This window comes from Silurus aristotelis (genome assembly GCF_946808225.1).
Source record: "Silurus aristotelis genome assembly, chromosome: 6".
Taxonomy (NCBI): Eukaryota; Metazoa; Chordata; class Actinopteri; order Siluriformes; family Siluridae; genus Silurus; species Silurus aristotelis.
In genome coordinates this window covers 14,260,678-14,274,335 of record NC_139579.1, presented here as the reverse complement: position 1 = coordinate 14,274,335, position 13,658 = coordinate 14,260,678, and the positions used below count along the sequence as shown (strand labels likewise).

Sequence of the window (13,658 nt, the reverse complement as noted above, 5' to 3'; positions counted from 1 at the left end):
GGATTTTTCCACTGAAATGTGTGTTTAAAGGTTTATGGCCCTTGTTTTTTGGACTCTAATGCACAAAGCGTTACATAATTCATTCCATTAAACGTGAAGTCGTGATGTAACACGTCACATGAAGCAGGACAGAAGACGTGCACAGGAAGAAGTGATTAGTGATTAGTGATCACTTATTAGTGAAACAGCGTTCTGTTTCATTCTGGACTACATTTTATTGGAAAATCATAAACACTTTTATGTATTAAGTTCATATAAATACACACACACACACACACACACACACACACACACACACACACACACACACACACACACACACACACACACACAGATCATCTCTGTATATCATTTCATCATTTCTTTTTTCTCATCTGATTTTACTAAATTCTTTATTTTAATATGCATGACATGATTTTGACATCATTTTATATATAATTTATTTGTATACAATTTTACATGATTTGGTTTATTTCCAGTCTGAATTCATTTTGAATGTTTCAGGTGTTTTGTTCAGGTCATTTGAAAAATGACTTATTTTTTCGAAACTGAAGAAGTGATAAAACCTGCATTTGAATGTCCTCTGTCTGATGTAGACCACATGAGACTGGTCAGGGTTCAGGCTCCTCAATACAACCTGTTCCACAGCACTCAGGACTTCAGACTGGGCTGAAGGTTCACCTTCCTACATAATAATGACACTAAACACAGCCAAGACAACAGGAGTGGATTAGGGACGACTCTGTGAATGTTCTAGAGCGGCCCAGCCAGAGCCCTGAACTCAACTCTATTGAACATCTCTGTCCTGAAAGTGGCTCCACCAACGCTCAGCATCCAGAGAGGATTTGCCCTGAAGAATGGCAGAAAATCCCACAATCCAGGTGTGTAAAGCTCATCGTGTCAAACCCAAAAAGACTCGAGACTGAAACTGCTGCCAAAGGAGCTTCAACTAACTACTGAGTAAAGCGTCTGAATACTTATGGACATGTAATAATTCAGGGTTTTTAATAAAAGAACATTTCTAGAATTCAGTTTTCAGTAGTTTTAGACTGTATCAGATTGTAGTTTTAGACTGTATCAGATTGTAGTATCAGACTGTATCAGATTGTAGTTTTAGACTGTATCAGATTGTAGTATCAGACTGGATCAGATTGTAGTATCAGACTGTATCAGATTGTAGTTTTAGACTGTATCAGATTGTAGTATCAGACTGTTTTAGATTGTAGTATCAGACTGTATCAGATTGTAGTTTTAGACTGGATCAGATTGTAGTATCAGACGGTATCAGATTGTAGTATCAGACTGTATTAGATTGTAGTTTTAGACTGTATCAGATTGTAGAATCAGACTGTATCAGATTGTAGTTTTAGACTGTATCAGATTGTAGTATCAGACTGTATCAGATTGTAGTTTTAGACTGTATCAGATTGTAGTATCAGATTGTAGTATCAGACTGTATCAGATTGTAGTTTTAGACTGTATCAGATTGTAGTATCAGACTGTATCAGATTGTAGTATCAGACTGTATCAGATTGTAGTTTTAGACTGTATCAGATTGTAGTATCAGACTGTATCAGATTGTAGTATCAGACTGTATCAGATTGTAGTTTTAGACTTGTAGTTTGTAACATTACACTGAAACTAGTGAAGAACTGAAACTGCTGAATTTACAGTATAAATATAAATAAATGCAGCCCTTTAAATGTAAAAGAAGTGTAAGTAGGTATAAAAGTGAAGTACATTATACACTCATAATCCTGCATATAGAGGTTATAACATTAATGTTATAATTTAAGAGGAATCTCATTGTTCTGTGTCTCCACTGAGCTTCTACACATATCTACTGCTGAATTATACCATCCTCTGTTGGAACTTGTTAGATGCTCCAAGGCAGAGCTATTATCTCTCTCTGTGTGCGTGTGTGTGTGTGTGTGTGTGTGTGTGTGTGTGTGTCTCCTATCACATTGTACTACCTCACCATACAGACATCAACTTAACTGTACTCAAACACACATCACACACATAATGCACACATTAAATATACACTGAATACACACACACACACACACACACACACACACACACACACACACACACACACACACACACACACACACACACACACACACACGGACTTGGTTAATCTTCCTTTAGAAATATTTCATCACTGATTTATCATCACAGGAAGCACTAATTACACTAATCACTGCGTTGTGACCTCACTGGGAGGTTCTGGTGAATGTTTGGGAGATGCACTGATGGTTTGGACATGTGCAGTGGAGGGACATGGAGTAGGAGAACACTGAGGATGGAGCCGCCAGGAAGGAGGAAAGAAGCCGAAAGAAGAAGAAAAAAAGAAGTAGTAGTTTGGAGCAGCATTAGAAACTTCCCCTGAAAAGAAACAGCAGTACCCGTACAGCAGGTCTCTCTCTCTCTCTCTCTCTCTCTGTCTGTCTGTCTCTCTCTCTCTCTCTCTCTCTCTCTCTCTCTCTCTCTCTCTCTGCCTGTCTGTCTGTCTCTCTCTCTCTCTCTCTCTCTCTCTCTCTCTCTGTCTGTCTGTCTCATGGTCGGTCTTGGTCAAATGGAATACACTTCCCATGAGCCCCCTCGGTGCGTCAGAGTCGAGGAGCCAATAGAAGAAGAGGTTGGTCATGACGACACCAGGTTTTGGTCTTCTTATGCGCGAAGAGAAGGCGCGCGCAGAGAAACGTGGGCGCGAGACACAAGGAGCAGGTGAGTGCGCGCGTGCACAGGTATCAAACATCGATTCATTAATAGTTGTAGGAGAATCATTAAAAGCAGGTCTCAGGAAGGTGTGAGGTGAGTTAGATGCAGGATGAAGGTGCGAGCACGACGCATTCAGTGCACGAGCACATCAACTGGCAGATCTTTTGCATAACTGAAGCTCGTGCTGTTGTTTTTTTCAGCGGTTTCTCTGCCTGTTCACCTCCAGGTTCCCTGTGGAGTTAATCACACGTATGTGTGTGTGTGCGCGTGTGTGCATCGTGTCTCTGGTCATGCAGGAGAATCTGGTGTAGGTTAGCGCGTGCACAAGTGTTTATTCTGCCTCATGCAGAACTTCTGATCTCCGAGTGAAGTTCCTGCAGCGCGCGGTGTTCAGGAGGATCACACGGGGGTTGAGGAGGAGGAGCTGGGGTCTGGCTCCGTTTCTTTGTTTGTGTGCAGCTGCTCACCATGTGGCTCTGTCCTGGTGTGTGTGTGTGTGTGTGTGTGTGTGTGTGTGTGTGTGTGTGTGTGTGTGTGTGTGTGTGTGTGTGTGTGTGTGTGTGTGTGTGTGTGTGTGTGTGTGTGTGTGTGTGTGTGTGTGTGTGTGTGTGTGTGTGTGTGTGTGTGTGTGTGTGTGTGAGAGAGAGAGAGAGAGAGAGAGAGAGAGGAACTTGAACCCGCTTTGCAACTTAAAATTTGGGCGCGTATTTTTTTTTCTTTTTTTAACCCACACTTTGCATTTTGTGTGTGTGTGTGTCTGTCTTTGCGGTCGGAAGAAAACATGCACAAGCGCGCCTTTTCACTCGGGGCGGTGCAACCTGTTCGTTATTTTTTTTTTTCTTTAAATTTTTTTTTAAACCCTACGCGAAGCGCGCCAAAATTGTGTGTGTGTGTGTGTGTGTGTGTTACATGCAACATCTGTACACTGTTCCCATCTTTCTTTTTCTTCCCCTCAACACACGCAGGTTGTTTTATTTTTGTCTGTCTCTCTCTGTCTGTGTCTCTGTCTGTCTGTCTGTCTGTCTCTCTGTCAATGTGTCTGTCTGTCTCTGTCAATGTGTCTGTGTCTCTCTCTGTCTCTTGTGCACACTTGTGGTGATTTCTAAAACTGATCCTGATGGGATTCTGAAATCTCTTTCCCCTTTTCCCCTCAGGTGTATGATTCATCCTAGCCATCATCATCATCATCTACCATGGCCTCTGGTGGTAAGGAGATGAGTTCTTCAGCTCTTGTTGGTTACGGGACATGATCACAGTGTGGTGTCTGAACGTGATGTTTGATTCTTTGGTTTTTAGATATTAAAGTGAAGGAGTTGGACAAGCGGGCCTCCGGACAGGCCTTTGAGGTCATCTTGGCCGATCCTTCTCCAGACATGAAGGGAGACTTCCCTCTCTCTCCTCAGAAGAAAAAGGATTGGTCTCTGGAGGAAATCCAGAAGAAGCTGGAAGCAGCGGAGGAAAGACGCAAGGTACACAGACATCCAAGAGTTAGTGATCTGAGACACCTATAGAGCTCAGAAACCAAGGAAGATGGTGGATTAATGAAGACGGAAGTGGTTAGGAGAATTGTGATCAGAAGATCATGTTCACATCTCGGTCACTAAGATACCATTGTTGCATTGTTAAGCAAGGCCCTTAATCCTCACCATCTCAGCTGTATACAGGAGATAATGCAGGTTGCTCTGGATGAGAACATCTGCTTACAGCTGTAATTCCACATTCTCTTATCTACACATCTCTGAGGGTTTGTTTCTTCTGGTGGAGAATAATGCATATAAGAACATGCACTTCTGCACACTTTTGGCTGTAACCTAAACACTTAAGTAAACTTTTGGATGTCCTCCAGTTTCTCTATAAGGTCTATCACTAGCATAACAACACTGATGTCCTTCCATAGAGTCCACCAAATTCATCCTGTGGCTTATTGGATCATTGCAGTGTTTCAGACATGAATATATCATTAAACTTTTCAGCAGAACCATCTGAACATGTCGTAACACCTCCAGGTCTGTTTGAAACTCTTGATGGCTCCATGAATCCTGACGTTAATCCCTTTTTATTATTGGATTATCTCCTTTACAGTCCCATGAAGCCGAAGTTCTGAAGCATTTGGCTGAAAAACGTGAGCATGAAAAGGAGGTACTGCAGAAAGCTCTGGAGGAGAACAACAATTTCAGCAAGATGGCGGAGGAGAAACTCAATCAGAAAATGGAAGCGAGTAAAGAGAACCGTACGGCATTGATGGCAGCCATGAGCGAGAAGTTCAAAGAGAAGGTAAAGACCATTTTCTGCCTTTTATTATTGAATTTGATTAAATTTGGCTAATTTAAACTTTTTGTTCTAGGATAAGAAGCTGGAGGAGGTTCGAAAGAACAAGGAGAACAAAGAGGCGGAGATTTGATCTGCTCAATCAGCTGGGGGGGGTGTTAAAGGTTTTTTTTTAAAGAAAATATCCAAAGATTTCGCACTTCTTTGTTGTACATGTTCTCTGCTTTTTCCTTCTTTTCCTTTTTGTTTTTTTTCCATGTGAATTCCAGTCGTAGACTCTGAGCTGAGATGATCTGCTGGGGTTGATATTGGCAGTAGTCGTAGCGTTTTGAAGGAAACATGTTCCTGTTAGAATTTAAGCTTTTCAAAGTTTCTCTTGATGCAGCCAAGTCTTTGTGCTTCTCTGTTCTGTCTGTCTTCACACTGAAATGAAGCTCTGGTCTTGAGTTGAGTTTGTGGCAGCTGTGGGGGTCTCGAGTCGAGTCACTGATTGGCCTGGTTTGCTTTATCCAGGAAACCCCCCGTCCTGCTGTGTAAATTACAGCCTCAGCAATATTTTATATAAAACTCCCTCTGTCCTGCAGTCTGGTTGGAGCTCCTGCAAGGTGATGAAGGTTTAGTTTTGAAGCACAGGACGGTTGTAAGGTTCTACTGCATGTATGATGAATGTTTGTTTACTCCAGTGGGGAAAAATAAATAAAAACATTCCAAGACCAACCTGTTTGTACTGGTGGATTTTACACACTGCTCGCATGAAAGTACACCTGTTCCTAATAAACTGGCCACTGAATGATTTCTTTGGGTTTATTCCAAACAAGAGGCAGTTTAATTCAGTTTCTCTGAGTGGTTGCAAATTGGGTTTATTCCAAAATCCTCTTGTTGGTCAAGAAACCACTCATAATTGTGCAATGGTAATAATATTCAGATCTACAGTCAATAAAATAACGTGTACATGGTAGAAAGTTAAAGCCGTAACCCAAACAGGAGATATTGATGTATAAAGTTCTGTTCCTGCAGATGTTTTGCTCTCAGATCCTGTGAAGCCTCCAGGGCCTATGTGCTCGTGGTATTGGCGTGTTTCTTAACCTGACGGTGGTGTTTTGAGGAAAACAAACGTGTCTTCATGTGAACGAGCCCTGAGGATATTCCACACTCCTTTACAATGACTTCTGGAGCTTCAAGTGCTTTAGCTCTGAGCACCATTGGTTCAAGCGCAGTGGTGTCCAGTCTTCTCCACTGAGGACCAGTGTAGGTGCAGGTTTTCATTCCAACCCAAACACCAAATTCCACCTGTTTAAATCTAATGGTTTTTATTTTCAATGACTTCAGTATTGCGTAGCCAAAGCTGGTTTGGGATGAAAACCTGCACCCACACTGACTCTTTGTGGAGAAGAGTGGAGACCCTGTGGCCTGTTAACATTGTTCTACCACATGTAACATACTCCACATCTCGCCTTTGAGCTGAATCTTCATCTTCAGGAAGAGGGTAAAGTCCGCACAAGACAAATCTGGCAAACAAGGTGGGTGCGGAAGTGAGATCGTAAAGATTGTTCTCCGAAGATCGTCCTGCACAAGTTGCCGAAAGGTTTGGACATTTTTAGGTCCTGAGCTCGTTGAAGGTCTTTCTGATCTCTTGTCTTGATGTTTTTCTGCTCTTAAAGGTAAATGAGATTCAGGGAATGTTTCTTTGATGGAGGAGGAAATTATAAAACGCAGAAGAAAACGTGCCCTGACACTCCACCAGCTGTATAGAACCTGGCGTGTGTGTGTTCACAATGAAACAATATTTATCCCTGATATATATTTTGATATTTGAATGTAGTTCAGGGCCATAAATGTCATGGTGCATGAAGTTCATGAAGTCAAATCTTTCTAACATTTAACAATGAGAATTAAAGAAAGTCGCATTAATTAGAGCGAATGCATAAGGGGTTTATGAAGGGTTTATGCAGGTTCACATTCATGGACTCCTACGAACACTACACTGAAGTAAATGTACCAATATTTCTATGCATGCATGCAGGAGGAGAACGAACATCTGTACTGATAGTGAAGGAGAGAATTCAGTATCACCAGTAGAGGGCAGTATTGTATAAAATACTGAGATGAAGTTGAACGTTTAGGACCAGGCAGAGACGGAGCACACAGTGAAAAAACCTTTTCTTAAGAAAAAACAAACAATTGTGTCCTGGTGTCAGACCTCCTGAATAAGTATATATAATATAATAAATGAAAAATTTTTTACATAAAAAAGGCACTTGGACCTCTGACCTTTAACACGTTCTCCGACACCGAACAGCAAAATGGCAGCATTTATAAATTCAGGATTTCTGAAAAAAAAAATGTATTTATTAGTTATTGTTTAATGTAAAATTTCAAATTAAATATTTGAAAATTAAATCTAAAACACAAACCTGGCCACTTTATTAGGAACACCTGTACACCAGGTAATGTGAGAAAATGACCAATTAGCATCCACCAGCTGCCATCAGACACATTTACATTACAGCACAGTGAAATGCTTTAAGCCCAGTTTATTAGGAAGTTGTGTTCAGAGCACAGCGTTAAAATGACACCCTGGAGCAGAGAGGGTTAAGGGCCTTGCTTTAGGGCCCGACTTATTGACAGGATTTACTAAAGTGCACAATCAGGTTTTGTTTACGCATAATTTGCTTCTAGATCTTTACCAGACTGTGTGTAAGATTTAAAACACACAGTGTATGACTGCAGTAGAAAAACATTTCTGTAAATTTTTATTGTTTTTTGGGAAAAGCTGAATTCAGTCATTATTAGCACTTATTGAACATTTATATAGACACCAGTGCCCTCGAGGACGGATTGATGAGAAACCCAACAAACCTCCTCATTCTGCTCTTCTGGAGTAGAAACGAGCCCATGATCTTCAAAACTCTTCTTTCTTTTTGTTTAAATGTTATATTTAAAAAAATATATATTACAGCTGCAAAGATTATTTCCTTATTAACATGAGATAAACAAAAATGATGAAAATGAAGAGCACAAATTAAAATAACATTGTGACATTTTCTGTCAGCAGTTTTTTGCCTTTGTGATTTAATTATTTATTTATTTTGCTCGCTGCAGCATTTTTTTTGTTTGACTTAATTGTTTATGTATTTGTTTGCTAATAAAATAGACTGAATACCAGAAACCTACATAAAAGATCATTTAATGTCCTGCTAATAAAAGGCATGATTTTGATTGGCTGAAAGCCATTACATGTTTAGGCTTTAACACAGGAGGACGTTCATATTTGTGAATCCTGACTCAGTTTTAAAGATAAGAATTCATACCTTGTCCTGTCACTGGCACAGGAACCTATGAATATACACCTTTCGTACCTTTCATGTGCATGTTCCACCTGGAGCACGGTCTCCTGGAGCACGGTCTTGAACACATTCCTCTAAAATCAAATTATGGTCCAATTATGTGCCTTAAACCTTTTTAAAGGTCCACTGTATCTGTGTTTCCAGATAAAAAGTAATTGTACAAAACATTAAGTTTACAACATCACTGACAATGTAATCCTATTTTTTGGATTTGGAGAATTTCAGCTCAGGGTTTGAGATGAAGTCTAGTCTTTCTCAAGATCCTGGAACAAACTGCAGGTTTTAAATGTGCTGCAAAACCGAACCTTTTACTAAGTGCTTAATATGTACGTACCATCTGGAGTTACATAAACACCATAAGTGATTAATTAACGCTGGGGATTTGGTTCGGTGTAATTGGTTACATTTAATGCCAAATAAGTTCCCCTTCTGTGCATAAGAACAGTGTGTAGGAGTGTTTGAGGAGAGATTTAGATGTTGCTGGAGCAACAGGATGTGAGTGAGCTTTGCCATGGGAAAAGAGCAGAGGCTGTTCATGACAATTCATCCTGTACTGATGGCAGCAGACTGTGCAGCTAGTCACTTTTCACAATTAAACTACCTAACTCTAACAATGTGCGTAGGCAGCCGACGCGTTGTGTACAAGACTCCATAATCATGGTGCTCGTTGACCTCAGGGGCACGCTGTGTTCTGCACTGCTATTTCAGACCCACTCAGCTTGTGTAATAAGTCAGTGAAGTTACTGTTAACGTAGAAATGTTCAATAAAAATCACATGCCATGACTTTCTTAATTCACGTTTTAAAAGCTGTCGTAAAAAATCATGCATTGCCTTGTAATAATAATATGAAGATCTCTACACACCAGGCAACGTCCAAATCAGCCAATCCTGTTCCAGCAGCACAGAGCGTTACACCGAGCAGATGCAGCTCAAGATCTTTGTGAATTCAGTAATTTTTAACCGTGGCATGATCAGGTGTTGCAGATGTTTGTTTTTTCATAACCTGTGAATCTCCTGGGATTTTTTACACACACAGTGGTGCAAAAAACAAAAAACATCCAGTGAGTGGCAGTTCTGTAGAAGCATGAGCATCTCATTAATGAGAGAATACTGAAAAAAAAAATGAACAGACGGGTTTGAGCTGTGACGGGTTTGGGATGAGTTTTATAACTCAAATCTTTGTACAAACATAATGAGCAGAAAGACATCAGCTGAACCTCAGGACCAGACAACCACATCCAGGTTACAGCATTAGTGCTGCCTGAGGCTGATTACTCATAAATAATCATTTATACATCTTTAAATATATGTAGCGTAAGGTGGAGATGGATGATCTGCTGTGGTGACCTCTAATGGGAGCAGCCGAAAGAAGAAGAAGAAGAAGAAGAAAAAGAAGAAGAAGAAGAAGAAGAAGAAGAAGAAGAAAAAGAAGAAGAAGAAGAAGAAGAAGAAGTGTATGGTGGAAGTGGAAGACTAGAACAGATGTGTGCAGATGTGTACGATGATGGGATGATGAGATGATTAAGTGATCTGGTTACACAGAGTCCTCCAAAAACTGCATCAGTACACATGAGCTTGATGCTCATATCAGGTCTCCTCATCATTTGGACGTAATTCAGTTTATCAGATTTGTTAAATTTAAACGAGAGAGAGAGAGAATACTGTATAATAAAAGCGTTTACTGAGAAGGTTGGATTTGATGCTTAAGACTCATCTTTTATACTGCAGTGATTTTTATTTATTCTGTGAGAAATGTTTTAAAACACAGAAATACAGAGAGATGAATGAATATGGCCTCCTGAACCTTCTCACAGTTTTTAGTGTAATAACCTGAATCTAAAATGGTCTTAATTGGGATTATGCAGGTCATAATATTAAAGTGTGGAGATGCACATCCATTGTTATAAAACCCATAATTTAGTTCTTGTGTAACTGGTCATCACAGATAGTTGAATAAGTCCACGTGTGTAGTTTTAATGTGATCTTCACAAAGCTAAGCTTCAAGGAGCTGTGCTGAGAATCAGAATCTTTTCCAATAGCAGGAACCTCTTTTAGCAGAATAAAGATCTCTGACGCACGGCAAATGTTGTTCAGGAATAGGATGAGGAACATAAGAGCTCAAGGTGTTGATTTGGCCTACAAATTCCCCAGATCTGAATTTGATCAATTGTCATGGAGAAGAGCCTCGGTGGATCAGACTTGTCTCTTCTACAGTCACTTACAGGATTTACAGAATCTGTTGCTACTTCTCAGTGCCAGAGATCACACCTTCAGAGTCTTGTGGAGTCCAGACCTTGAGAAGGCAGAGAGGTTTTGAATGTACAAGGAGGAACTACACAATATAATGCTGGTATTTCTCCATCATCTGTTTTTTATCTGTGATTTGGTCTCTAACACTTTTCAGACTCAGTGGATGAGTCCTGAGCAAACTGCTTGAAAACCATCGAATTATTTAAGATCATTCATTACATGGAAAATCTCAGAATTTATCAGCAAGCTGTTGTAGTACGATGTAGAATTGAGCTCGACATTGTACCTGCATGTGTTCACACGGTTAAACGATACTGCTGATCTCATTGTCTGCTCATCAAGCTTTTCTTCTCCGTTATCAAACAAACCATTAAAACAATGTAAAGGTTTGAACAAAAGACTATGACTCAGTGCTGATATTCATGTGTAAACAGAGTGCTAAATGTCTTCAGGCAATCGTGACACCATCTTAATGGAAGTGTCATGAAGCGAGCAACAAATGGGTCCTAATCATGGCAGTGCATTAATGAGAAGGTGAACGCGGGAGTGAGGGAAGAAGGACCGAGGGCACGATATAAAAGGAAGGGTCAGGAAGCCTCCAAATGTTCTCTAAAGAGAGGTTTTGTCTTCACCTACGCAAACACCTTTACCATTATCTAAAGGTGTCGGTGTGGGTGGAAGTAAAACAAATTGCTTGAAGGGAGGTTAAGATGTGAATCTGCACAAGAGACGGTTATTTTCAGTATAATTTGTGATTCTTATTCTTGCTCTTCGTCTTGTTTCGTCTTCGTCTGCATGAGAATTCATCTATGTGAGGTTTATTTCATGGAGAAATGTACTTAATTGTTTTTAATCTTCTAATGAATAATATCACAATCCATAATAACACGCTTATATATTTCTGTGTAAACGCTGGTGGACTGGGTATGTTTTTCTCCAATGTAGTGAAGTAAATCATCAGAAAAATGAACAGTCTGATGAAGTGTTTCAGTAATGAAGTAAAAACAAAAAGATTTTGCTCTGAATCTGGTCGCATGCAGCATGAAAGCAAGTGCAGTTTGAGTAATGTGCTGTTCTGCTGCCGCAAATATAATTAATTAATAAACCATCCAAATAATGGAAGATCTCTCTGCCCTTGTGTGTGACAGCTTAAACATTTGTCATCGCTCTACTAAGGAGAGTGGAGCTCTCAGAGACGTAGACGTAGACAGAGACAGTGTCTTGAGCTCGGAAATGTCACTCACTTTCTGCCTTCTGAGACACCATATGATTATAGGAGTAAATTCCTTGAGATGGACAGACACTACTTTTATTCCAATTACCTAATAAACAGAAATATACAGTCAATAATCTCAACGCATTGATGCTTTTACTCAGGAATTTAATATGAACCATTATTACTATTGAAGAAAAACACTGGAACAGCGTCAGTAGAAATGGCAGCACTGACACTTTCTCAGTCTTATAGCACATGGAGTTGGTGGTAAATTCCACAATAAGCACTGGTTTTCTACTGACACCACTGTAACTCTGCTCTAGAAGATTCAGGTGCCCATGATAGTTTCTTCAGCACTTTTCACAATTTTCAGAATGTAAGAATCATATGGCAATCAAAAACTCCCTTAGATGATATGAGGAAGAAACCTTGAGAGGAACCAAACTCAGAAAGGAACCCATCCTCATCCTGGCATGTAAATGAGCATGATCATTATGTGAACTTCATATCCTCATATCCACTCGTTTTAAAAAAGCCTCCTGTTTATATTGATATTTTTATTACATCAAAGACGTGATATATTTGTATTTGTATCATGTAAAATTGCAGACTGTCTCCAAATCTGTCACCATTTTGAACCATGTATCAGCCCCTCTACTCCCCCAATCATCAATATTTCTCAAGTTTATTAGACAGTTTTGTATAAAATACCCAAACCAGCTATTAGACACCAAAACCCTGCCATGGAGAAGCACTTTTGATGCTCTTGACTTCAATCTACATAGATATGTGCTGCTGCCACATGATTAGAAAATGCCATGGAAATGCAGGTGTTTCCAATAAAATGGACAGCAAACATCACAAAGAATGATAAGTTCACATTGAATTCTCAGGTTGATTATCAGCCTCATCCACATCCCTCTCTGTCTCATTACCTGAGGAGAAATCCACTCGTGGCATTTGATGAATCAGCAGCTCATTTCCTTGACTGATCGCAGTTCGGGGGAGAAATAATCACTGAGTAATTGAATGTGTTCAGTTCTGCAGGCAGAATAATCATTTAAACATTTAAAAGGTTTCTGCAGCGTCATTTAGACAAAGTGTGGAATTGCTCTACTCATGATGAGTATGTTACAGGACAGAAGGACCTTCTGATGGACATGATGGACCTTCTAACAGCTGAGATTTGATTTCCTTAAGTGTAGATTTATTCACTCAGTTATCTTTTATGAAATCCTGTTTTTTCCCTCCCTCTGTTGAATGGGGTTTTATTGAGCCATTAATGATGGTGGTGATGAAGAGGAGAACATCTTGGTTTGAAGGATTCTGGAAGGTGTTGGATCTGAAGGGCAGGTGGTGCGATTGCAGAACGAAATAACTCACAGGATCTCTTCTGTTGATAGATGAGAAAAATGAGTTAATGAAAAAGTAGAAGAAATGTGAGAGTGGTGCAGGACTTGAAGGTAAAGGTGAGGGTCTGTCAGATTTGACCAATCATCTCATCATAGAAAGTGGTGAAATCCTCAGCTGTCAGCGAGCAGGTGGAACTGGTGGAATAAATGTTGTACAGTTTTCATGCGCAGATTCTTCCATCTTTTGTTTGTAGAAAGCAGTCAGATTTTGATTCAGAATTTGGACAGGAGATGTGATCTGGAATTCCTCGTTCTCTCTGCTGCTCTTAATTCTCTGATATTTTGATAAATATAAATTTGTGTTAATAAAATACATATAACAGGATATATTTTTGCCATTTTTCATCTTGTTGCCTGCAGTTCAGAACTTTAGTATATTGGATGTTGTTTTCTGGACCAACCTGCGTATGGGTACAGTACTAACACCTCACACGTTA

The 13,658-nt window shown here is 39.9% G+C and overlaps 2 protein-coding genes across 2 annotated transcripts in view; one reads left to right on the top strand and one right to left on the bottom strand.

Annotated features, from left to right (window-relative positions):
• Positions 1-9,826, bottom strand: part of phactr4a (phosphatase and actin regulator 4a) — a 136,037-nt gene extending 126,211 nt beyond the window's left edge. Inside the window, exon 1 of the mRNA XM_083543241.1 lies at positions 9,822-9,826. The gene's annotated coding sequence lies outside the window, so the exon portion shown is untranslated. The remainder of the gene's footprint in view (positions 1-9,821) is intronic.
• Positions 2,607-5,712, top strand: stmn1a (stathmin 1a). Its single transcript, XM_083543405.1, has 5 exons — positions 2,607-2,733; positions 3,882-3,933; positions 4,024-4,196; positions 4,810-5,001; positions 5,072-5,712. Exons 2-5 carry the CDS (start codon positions 3,921-3,923, stop codon positions 5,126-5,128), a joined length of 435 nt encoding a protein of 144 aa, XP_083399531.1. The 5' UTR covers positions 2,607-2,733; positions 3,882-3,920; the 3' UTR covers positions 5,129-5,712.
• Positions 9,827-13,658: the final 3,832 nt, after the last annotated feature.

What these genes read in the sequence shown, in the direction of transcription:
- stmn1a (XM_083543405.1), top strand. An exon ending in CAGCGGAGGAAAGACGCAAG is followed by an intron (nt 4,197 to 4,809) that starts GTACACAGACAT and finishes TCTCCTTTACAG; the next exon opens with TCCCATGAAGCCGAAGTTCT. An exon ending in GCGAGAAGTTCAAAGAGAAG is followed by an intron (nt 5,002 to 5,071) that starts GTAAAGACCATT and finishes TTTTTGTTCTAG; the next exon opens with GATAAGAAGCTGGAGGAGGT.